Consider the following 11201-nt stretch of genomic DNA (forward strand, 5'->3'; position numbering starts at 1 on the left):
ACACCGGCCCTCCAGGACCGAGTTTGGACAGCCCTGTCATACACTCATCCTGTGCAGCGCTGCTTCAAATCGAATGCGCCTAATGTATGCTACCGTAACCTGAGCACGACCTGTAGAAGACACACGCTGTGTGTAAATCATGTCACGCACAATTAAATATGTAGGAGGTAGGGATGGGCAAATGAAGCATCGTGAAGCACTGAGGCTTTCCTCTGACTGTTTCGGGAAAAGATTCAAAGCTTGGAGTGTCTCGAAAACAGCGCCATCTGGTGGTTCATTAAAAATATAGCAGCCAAAAGCCAGTGAAAGATGCTCCGTAGGACGAGGCATCTACCACATATTCCACAGATCGATTCAAGTTACGTGCACAAATAAAAGCCTAACAAGTGTGTGTGTTTGTGTTTGCTGAGTTTCTGATAAATTAATTTACCCATTAAACTGCAATTTAATACCAGTACGAATATCAATATGGTGTAATAAAAGAATAATGTACACATATGAATAGCATATGACAAATGTTGAATTTTTCTGAAATAATTTGTATTCTTCATATTACTTGTATGACTGGGTATCTAAAATGTAACTGAATAAGTCTGAATTAAAACTTGTTTGTAAAGTAAGATCTGGGGGATTGAACATTTCGACACGCAAAGTGAATCGCGCACGTGACTGGACAGAAAGTGAAGCTTCATTTGTCATTGGTCACGTGATTTCTATGACAATTAATGACACAAGCTTCGAATCGAGGCTTCATCTGGCACGCCCATTTATTCTTGACACAAGCTCCGATGCCTCGGTTCAAATGTCACATCACTAGCAGGGGGTAATACCACTAACTTAAGAAACCAGGTCAGGTACAGTTCATATATCTGACTGCTTGTATTTATTGACAGAATTGTATAAATGTGAAGTAAAATTTAAAATTGAGGATGCTGTGCATTGTCAATGCATTGTGATGCATCATGATATCGAATTGAACCGAATCGATGACATGATAATCGTAATCGTAACCGATCCGTGAGACCAGTGTAGGTTCACACCCCTAATACATACTAGGGATGTAATGGTATCAAAATCTCACAATACGATAATATCGCGATATGAAGCCCACGGTATATTTATTGTGATATTAAAAAAAAAGACAAATTAAGAATCGGGGAAAAAATGAACATTTTGTACATTTTAAAGTTAAATTATTCTATCTAATGCACTTTGCGAGTTCAAAATTAAGAGCTCGAACCCGTGTCCTTAACTAAGAAGAAGTCAGAAAAAAGTCAGTGAACTGACTTGTAGCTGAACTTTAAAGGGGACTCAACCCTCTTTTTATTTGTGATCATCTGTCTCAGTCTAAATTACATTCACACTGGTGTTTGAGAAGCCAAACAAATTAGAATAGAATAATAATAACAACAACAATGACAGTAATTGCCACATATTGTAAAACATACATATTTCATAGGTATATTATTTTTGCTTTACACTACAGTAGGGAAATTACACATTTCTACACCTGAAAGAGATATTTTGAATTTGGACTGCATTTAAACCGCTAGCTGTCAGCAATTCATACTGTACTTTTAAGCTTTTATTTTGACAGAAACAGCTGTAGAGCTTTTATTCTGAAGGAAAACTCCAGCTTCAGTGAAAACAGGCTTACAAAAACGCATCTCAATACAAATCTAGTGAAATGCTGTAATCATCTGCTGTGAAAATAAAGCCTAACTGGTGGCCGTTGTGTTCCCAAACGTGTGCAAAACTCACAGCACATGAAATAAAGGAGTTGACTGCATTCATTCAGTGTGAACGAGTCGTTCTGAGACGCGGAAAACATCGGATCACGAGCTGATCGTCTGAACCAAGTGTGCGCTTCGCTTTGAAACACACAGCGCAAACAGACTTGATGAAGGGATTAAGCCATATTGTGCTTTCGGTTTTATTTCATTTAACAGATAATGTGCCAAAGCATAATGGCCCAAAACAAATATATTTTATATATAAACTACACTTTTCCCCGGAAGACCTATCTTTTAATATATCGTCATGTGACCACGATAATCTCGAGACAGTTTTGCTATCATGATATCGCGATATTGATAATATAGTTACATCCCTAATGCATACATAAATACATACTGGGGTGTAACGATCCATTGATACATCGATCAAATGTCTAACGATATATCGATGACACACATAAAATATCGATATTTGTAGTATATAGGCACTTTATTTTGACCGTGGTTTACAGTGAATTTATAACAGCTAAGGGGCATTGTTAAAACTTATTGGAGCTTATTGCTTTAATAATAAACCTGCTGCTGTCAAAGAAAAATTAGTGCTCACTGCTCCTGACTGAATAACTTTTTTAACATTAATAATGATTAATCTATATTTAATTTATACTGTGAAGACTATGCAGTGTTATTTTACATTTAGTTATTACATTTCTGCACCTGAAAATGTCTTTTAGACCTACCTGAAAAACCTGAAAAGCACTGTTTACTGAATTTGTGTCTTTGTTCTATTGCATTGTTTTTTTTGTTTTTTTTGATATTGCTTGTAATTTGGTTCTGTAGAATCTGTGGAAAAGATGTTTAGCACTGAGACAATTGTAGCAGCCAAAAAAAGTCTAAAATAAAGTTTTAACAGCTTTATTTTTGTTATTATTTATATATATATTTCTACATTAATGTATTTTTGTAATACATTAATGTATTAGGTACTACAACTGGAGTACCACATATTTGTTGTTTCCTAATGAGGATTTACAGTATTTTACACATTGCACATTTTAGCACAGACTTCCTTGACTGCTGTCATGTCATTAAAAATTACTGATCTTATGTGTGACCTGATTTATTTATTTATTTATTTTTAATGATTGAAAAAAAAGTGTAGGCCTATTTTTTTGTTTTGAGTGTCCCAATTGAGGTACAGGATGTGGAAATTTCAGATAAATGTTCATGTTATATATTTTGGTTGCATTTGTGAGTTAATAAAAATGTAGATGGTTGTTTAAAATAGGAACATAATATCATAATATTGATAAATCGATCAATATAGAATCTTTTGAGGTATCTGCAAATATCTTATCGCTGGTTATGAGAATCGGTATCATATCATATCGTGATGAACCATCTGATTTAGACCCCTAACACGTACATAAATAACAAACACATTAATACAGAGTTCTGGCATGAAACTCTAGATGGCGCAGTCCGATAGGTCTAAGTCAATCTGACCTAATGACATCATTATCACATGGCACAGCTGATTGGTTCTCTCCTGTATCGGTAGCCAATGAGCTCGCTGCTCAACATTCAAATATATGACTAGGGCTTAGCAGTTGCAGCTTGCTTCAGAAACCCTCCACCTTCCCCAGCTCCACCTGTATAGATCTGCTACGAGGTGATTCATGTATGCTGTATGGGGGTTATTTCATGCATGTTATATTTGCAGCAGCAATATTTCTTACATGCTCACAGCAGCATGTTGTGGATGTATTGGCAGTAGCAAGTCTCGGTACTTGCTCTGCCGCAGCAGCAGCAGCGTAGCAGATCTATTCCGCCAAGACCAAATACATTAACATTGTCATGTACATTACCATGCCATGAGTTGTCATGACAGAAATTAGTTTAGTCCCTAAACCTCACTCATCTGGTCTGCTGCACTTGAAAAGCTCTGGCTGATTTCTTTATTGCTATGATGCTCAAATTTGAATGTAGTGTTTCAGGAAATCAAGCTCACAGACTTTAAAGGGATAGTTCAGTCAAAATGATAATTCAGTTATAAATAATGATTATCCCTTTAAGGGCATGTACAGTGATAATTGCTTTTTTGACTATAGCCACAGTTTGGTGCAATAAATGTATTTATGAAAAATAAAAACGTTTAGGGTTGCGCTGCTGTGAAATATATATACATTTCAAAAGTTTCTTTGCATTTTTTTGTTAGGGAGATCTTCCCAATGGCCCTGCGAAATTCCATGTGCTCTTCCTGTTGTTTGTGGCGCTCATGTTTTTTGTCAGTCTCATGTTCCTGTTTGGCTATCACTGCTGGTTGGTGGCTAAAAACAGATCCACGCTAGGTAAGAAAGCCTTTCTTCTTATGCTGAATTGCTGGGTGCTCCTTTACCCTTTCATTGTATTTCTTCAAGAAGCAGAAACTTCATGAAACTTCATACTGCTTGCTACATTTTGAGCTTGACCTTTGGTTAGCAGAAGTGATTTATGTGGCTCATATTTCTGGTGTGGACTGTTTAACCTCAAAGAACGTTCTTGTTTTTCAGAGGCTTTTTCTGCGCCAGTGTTTCAGAACGGGCCTGACAGGAACGGCTTTAATGTTGGGCTCAGCAGAAACCTCCGGCAGGTGTTTGGAGAGGATAAAAAGCTCTGGTTTATTCCAGTGTTCACAAGGTGAGCTCATGTCAAAACTGCTCACAGTCTGAAAGGATGAGAGAATGCATTAAACTGATCAAAATTTACACTGAAGACATAATGTTTCAAAGGATTTATATTTCAAATAAATGCTGTTGTAAATACTTTTGTACTTTCTGTTCTATTTCTTCATCAAAGAAACCTGAAAGAATTCTACTCAGCTGTTTTCAACATAATAATAATAAATGTTTTTTGAGCAGCAAATCATAATATTAGAATGATTTCTGAAGGATCATGTGACACTGAAGACTGAAGTAATGATGCTAAAAATTCAGCTTTGAAATCACAGGAATAAATTACATTTTAAAACATATTCAAATAGAAAACAGTTGTTTTAAATAGTAAAAAATATCTTGCTCAGTATCAATATTTTACTGTTTTTGCTGTACTTTGGATCAAATAAATGCAGGCTTGGTGAGCAGAAGAGACTTCTTTAAAAAAAACTTTTGACTGCTAGTGTGAATATTTCCCATGTGTTGTGTTTGTCTGTTATAGTCAGGGTGATGGGCATTATTTCCCACTGAGGACCCTGTGTGAATCTGAGAATCCTTTATTGGCCAACGAGGGGAAATGGATGGAGGACGGTGGATCAGATGAAGAAAGCGCAGGTGAGATTGCATTCAAGTTGAAATACATCTTTAAATACTGCAACTAAAGCTTAATATGTAATTTTGTACTTCAAGCACATCTGATATACTAAATGTGCCACTAAATGTCAGTTCTTCTGCAACTTAATTGCACTTCATTGTCATTTTGGAACATCTGATAATTTTTGGTTAAAAATGCTCAAGTCTGTAGGCAGTGGATTCTTTTATTTTTTGCTTCTTTAGAAGGCTTGTATCATGAGGAATCAAACTGTCTTAATCTTTTGAGAAGATGTCATACACTAGACATGAGTGAGTGAGTTTAAGTGCATAGTGTATAGTATGTCAGTTGGGTAACAACATGAATAACAGCAACTGCTTTTCTTCACGAAGTGTTGAGTTTTGAGCTAATAAAATCTGAATACAAATTGTACAGATCTTCACTGTTTTTACAGTTATAAGTGAATTTATATCTGCCTTTCAACTCAAACTTAGTGTTTTATTGTCCATTTCCATGAGACAAAATGTAATATTTAGTGGCACTGCTCTCAGTGGTTAGTCTGGAGCTCTATATTTGGATTTCAAATAGAGGTGCTATATCTAATACGGGTGCAGTGCAATACCTGAACAATACAGGGTTTATGGACGTTTGGGTTCAGTGACATTTGATATTTAGTCATTTGGGTAACACTTTAGTATAGGGACCAGTTCTCACTATTAACTAGTTGCTTGTTAGCATGCCTATTTATTGGCTGTTTAATAGCACTTATAAAGCTTAAAAATATACCTAATCCTACCCAATACTTAAACTTAACAGCTACCTTACTGACTGTTAATAAGCAGTAATTAGGAGTTTCTTTAGACAAAAGTCATAGTTAATAGTTTGTTAATAGTAAGTGTGACCGTCATGTGTTTCCAGTTTATATTGTTCAAAGAAAGCTGCTGTTAGACAGATTTTTAAACAAGTGTTAACTCTCTCCAATCCAATGTTATTTTCAGATGAAAATGGACCTTCAGTCATTATTAGGATGGAATCATAATCACTGGAGGGTATGATTACTCGGTGAGTATGGATTTTAGTGGTGAAGGCAAGCATTAGTCGATTACTATTAGCTCATATGTAGCGTAAGTCATTTAGGCATTTTCATTCCTCAATATGATCTGGTCCTTCACAATAGTGATCCTGGCAACACTACTCAATATAAAAATCTAGATCTAGAAATCTAGTATTGAATCTATTCCCTGTTATTTGCTCATTTGTTCTAACACTAACATTGGTTTCTTATTTATTTGAATAGTGGTATCCTGGTTGACTTTAGCATCATGAGTAGTTTAAGAAACCACCAATCCTTGAATGAGACGACTGCATTCCAAATCCTGGATCATTCCAGAAAAGCCTGTTTCTAGAGAGCCAAATATATTGGGAACAGTGAGGATTTTCTTGTAATGCTGATTACTTAGAACTCGTGCTGAATGTTATCAAGTGTATTGCTCATCTTTTATGAAGAGGAGAGCTGCAGGACAATCACTGGCATTTCCAGATGTCATAGACCTGTTGGACTGTTTATTATCATGCTTTGATGAGAAAAGATGGACATCTCTGATGAAATATGATATACCAATATCTTTTTTTTTTTTCTCTTCACATAGTGGGATAAATGTTTGAAAACTTGGACATGTCCAGATCATACTTCTCCCCAAAACAAAGTGAGATTAAATTAAGCCTGTTCATTGTCACGCCCCTGGACTGTATCTGTGTGTTTTTCCCTCTCCATGTGCCTGCCCTGACCTAGTTTTCTCATGTGTTTGATTGTTCATTAGTTCCAGGTGTGTCTCGTCATCCCCTCGTCAAGTCATGTGTATTTATATTGAGTCCTGTTCTGAGTTTCGTCGTCTGGTATTGAATGTTCGTCTTTCCCTGCTACGTGTATTTTCCTGGTTCCTTGGATGTTTATTAAAGTCTGTTCGTTTGAAGTTTACTACTCGTCTCCTCGTTCCTCGCTCCGTGCTCCTGATAGTAGCGATCGTGACAGAATACCAGACCGAAACAGTTACCTCCGTGTGTTCCCTCTGTTTTTGTTTCCGTTGTGTCCATGGATCCCCTCCTTCGTCCGGAATACCTCCTCCTCCTGCTGGATCAGGGGGAGAGATCGCTCGAGGGCCACACCAGACTGTTCCTGGTGCTCGCCAACCTCTCCAGCTACCCGGACGACGCGCTCTGTGCATTCTATGATGCCAGTTCTGGCTGTTGCCTGGGTCCTGCTCGGCCCCTCCTGCTCCAAGTCCTTCCTGTCGCCTCCCCGGTCCCTCCCTCCATCGTCACCTCCCTGGACTCTGTCTGCCGGCCCCCTCCCGGGTGTCCGTCCTCCTCCCGGGCCTCCTCCCAAGTTCCCACCCGTGCCCCCCCTCTGTTGTTCTACGGTGCGAGGACACGCCTTCCGGGAGTAGGGCGATATGTCACGCCCCTGGACTGTATCTGTGTGTTTTTCCCTCTCCATGTGCCTGCCCTAACCTAGTTTTCCCATGTGTTTGATTGTTCATTAGTTCCAGGTGTGTCTCGTCATCCCCTCGTCAAGTCATGTGTATTTATAGTGAGTCCTGTCGTCTGGTATTGAATGTTCGTCTTTCCCCGCTACGTGTGTGTTCCTGGTTCCTTGGATGTTTATTAAAGTCTGTTCGTTTGAAGTTTACTCCTCGTCTCCTCGTTCCTCACTCCGTGCTCCTCACAGTAGCGATCGTGACATTCATGACCATATTATTTTTAATATTTACTGTATATATGAAAACCTGCGAAAATGCAAAACTTGTATTTATACTTTTTGGTAGTACTTGCTATCCTACCTTTAATCTCTAATTAAAAGCAGCACGGTAAATAAATTAATCAAATAACAATACAAAATCTAATTTGTAAGCAATAACGAGAATTTAATAAGAATAACTTGAGAATAACTAAGAACTGAGACTTACAGCAAAACTACAAATTAAAATATCTGGATGCATTACAGTAATGAGAACTGGAGGGGAAATGTGCTTAATTATAATATCACAAAATAAAAAAGGTTTCTTGTTTATCATGCACAATATAATTCCTTTTATGAATTCCTTTTCTTTTGATTTTGGGGTGAAGTATGACATGGACAGGTTTCGAGACATTCACCCAATTTAAACGGAGAGCTCTTCCTCTCTCTTGTGTGTGTGTGTTGCCACCATTAATACAAGTCTCCATACTGAGTTGGTAAGAAGTCAATCCTATGCATTTCTCCTCTGTATATCACTGTCTTTGGCTGATATTTTTATTGAGCTTGTTTTAATCTTCAATGACTGATTCAGACTGTGACTGTTTTCCTGTGGCCAATAGTGAGCGGTTTGGATTTACCTGCTTTCTTTTGCATTGTGATGCAGTATAAAGACATTTTGATACCTCTCTCTCCCTGTAAATATTTAGGAAGAGACTGCTGAGGTCAGTATTGTTTAAGACTTGTAAAACCTAATACGAAATCTGTTTAATGTATTACCGTAAAACCCATAAACACATGAGGCTGTTTTCAGATGATGAGACTGTCCTGTGTAAACTATTACCTTGTTTTCCTCTAGTGCAAAAGAAGTAGATATGGCATCGCAGTATCGTATTGTATTGTAAGTGGGCGAGTAATCCTTTTGAATTTGAAGTTTGAAAGGTATGTTTGAGTCCCGTTTGTGTGGCCCTCTTCAGATACTGTAATTGTCTGCATAAATAATTGATAGGCCTATCATATGGTTCTCACTTATGAGGATCCTTATTAGCCAATGCTTATTGTTTGATTTGCACTGCCCCTAATCTGAGGGCGATCATTGCTTCCTTTGACTGTGTATGCACTCAAACACTTTCCTTTAACTCCATATCCACTACATGTTTAAGTCTTTACATGCCAATGTTTTTCCAATGGTGCAAAATATGTATTGTTTGAAAGTTCTGTCTTGATGATTAAATGTTATAAGTCTTTCAATACTTTACTTTGGTGATCTTCACTTCTTGAAATCTAATATCACTAAGCGTGCCTTTTAAGAAATCACACATTATGACTGGAAAATGTTCATGTATTTATTTTCATTTATTTGTCTTTCAGAATGTTTCAGGGTGAAAGGTCAAATGCAAAAAGGCTGACAGCAGTCTCAACTGGCAAAGATCACGCCACATTTACATGCAACACTCCTTTGCCAAGATCTTAACTCTTCACAGCCTTTTTTTTAAACAGAACTAACGTTTTATTAAGCAAAGAAAGGAAGGCACATCTGCAGCAGTGGAGTGCACTTCTGCCAATGATGAGACCGTGTCGCTGGACTCCAGAAGGTCATGATTAATGTCATTTAATGCACAGAATTAATTTGTGTAGCTGACCGTAACCATAAATCATTCTTACCTGAACAATGATACTGTGGAAGGATTTCCTGTTAACATAATCTCCCTCATGTTACGGATATGGGTGCAATCCACTGCACCAATGACATTAGGGAAAGCTGTAACACAAAATAATGAGTGTCCTACTGTGACTGTGCTAATGTAACACTTCTTTCTTGTAATCTGTAGTTTGTGTTACCTGCAATCTCGTAGAACTCCTCCTTGATGTGGACGAATCTTTTGTGGCCAGGGAAGGTGATGAATATGTGCGCAAGTGATTTCAGTGCTAGACTAACATTTCTTATCGTGCGGCAAATAGTGCCTTTATTGAGGTTTTCAGCATCTCCAACAGAATAAAGGAACATGCCACTTACTAAGAATCGCAGCGCTACGCAGACCGTCTGTGGGACAGTGAGAGCGTGGCTATGTGTTTTTCTGTTGTATTTTTGGACCCAGCAGCCTACACAAATATCGGATGCCATCACCTGAGAATCTGTACCTCTCAGTCAGATATTCGTCTGCAAAGGCCAACGGGTCTGACCTGTCCCGGAAGACTCTTTCATGCCTGAATGCTCGTCTGAGTATTAACACTTCCTCGTCTAGTACATCACCCAACAATAGGCACGCCATCATTAAGAGGAAACACCTGAATCGGACTTTAGCCTATATATACTACATATTGACCTTGTCAAGGACTTACATGAAACCACCTTTGCAACTTCAGCCATTTCTTCAAATCTCAACAACTGCAATAATAAATGTATTCATCAAACCTCTGACAGTAATATGAACAGCAGTCTTCATAACAACACTAAAATAACAGTAGGCATACTTAGATATGCCATACAGTATATCTGGTATTTTAATGCAGGATAATTAAAATGATGCAACATATTTACAGAAGACCTTGGAGTGACTGTAAAACATTAATTTCTAGTAGGATTGACAGCGGAACTAACAGATAAATCACTAGGATTAATCTTAGCCTGGTTGTTAGCTGGTAGCTGCAAAGAATAAATCTCCATAGTAACTTAATTTAGCCTGCTTTCATGCAACTGAGTCAGGGCTAAATTCAGCCAGTATAACTGGAAAAACCCAGCTTAATCCCTTATCTTGCTTTTGTGCAATGCCCCTCAGGTAATCTTGACTCCCTCGACATATTCGATGTTATTTACTTTGAATAATTTAACCGTAACATCCATACCAATTGGTACATTTGTCAAATAAATAATTTTAGAGTTTAGCTCCAATCCTAATAAAACACACCTGGAAAAAAAAAATTCTCAGGAAAACCTCAAAATTACAGGCAGACTAAGATTAATGTTTTTTTTTTTTCAATTAAATTTAATTAATGTTTGTTTTGTTTTTTTAAGAAGAAGCTGAAAGACTTTCACATTTAATCCTTGCAGAATTATTAGGTAAAGAATGACAGGCATGAACTGTCCATTATTGCGTTATTTTGGAAGACCATCTTTGTGCCATTCAGCACTTGGCTATCTCCCAAGCACTGCAATTTCCCGAGGAGGTCTACCATTACCATTGAAAGCTGGATGTTGAATGAATTAGAAATGTTGAACAGAATGCAAAGGTCAGCTGGAACAGAACAGGAAGGTGGCAGCTTTCTGATTCCACAATTATAATGGCAGTTAATTATGAATTCTCAGCAGGCCACAATGGACAGAATATTCATACAAGACAATGGACTTTCTCTTTTTCACGGCAAAGCATGATAGGAACAATCTCAGACCTGCCATATTGCTATCTATCTATCTGTCTATCTATCTATCTATCTATCTGTCTGTC

At 37.7% G+C, this 11201-nt stretch overlaps 1 protein-coding gene across 5 annotated transcripts in view; it reads left to right on the plus strand.

Annotated features, from left to right (window-relative positions):
• Positions 1 to 6815, plus strand: part of LOC107654782 (palmitoyltransferase ZDHHC15-like) — an 11466-nt gene extending 4651 nt beyond the window's left edge. For 4 of the 5 annotated variants that reach the window (XM_016442033.1, XM_016442035.1, XM_016442036.1 and 1 more), the window contains 5 exons: positions 3955 to 4087; positions 4289 to 4415; positions 4932 to 5044; positions 6020 to 6083; positions 6319 to 6815. In XM_016442033.1, coding sequence (XP_016297519.1) covers positions 3955 to 4087; positions 4289 to 4415; positions 4932 to 5044; positions 6020 to 6060 — 414 coding nt within the window. In that variant the 3' untranslated portion in view covers positions 6061 to 6083; positions 6319 to 6815. The remainder of the gene's footprint in view (positions 1 to 3954; positions 4088 to 4288; positions 4416 to 4931; positions 5045 to 6019; positions 6084 to 6318) is intronic. The other variant, XM_016442034.1, reaches the window with a different exon arrangement.
• The last annotated feature ends 4386 nt before the right edge of the window (positions 6816 to 11201 follow it).

The sequence above is a fragment of the Sinocyclocheilus anshuiensis genome, unplaced genomic scaffold, assembly GCF_001515605.1.
Source record: "Sinocyclocheilus anshuiensis isolate Anshui unplaced genomic scaffold, SAMN03320099.WGS_v1.1 scaffold1044, whole genome shotgun sequence".
Lineage (NCBI taxonomy): Eukaryota > Metazoa > Chordata > Actinopteri > Cypriniformes > Cyprinidae > Sinocyclocheilus > Sinocyclocheilus anshuiensis.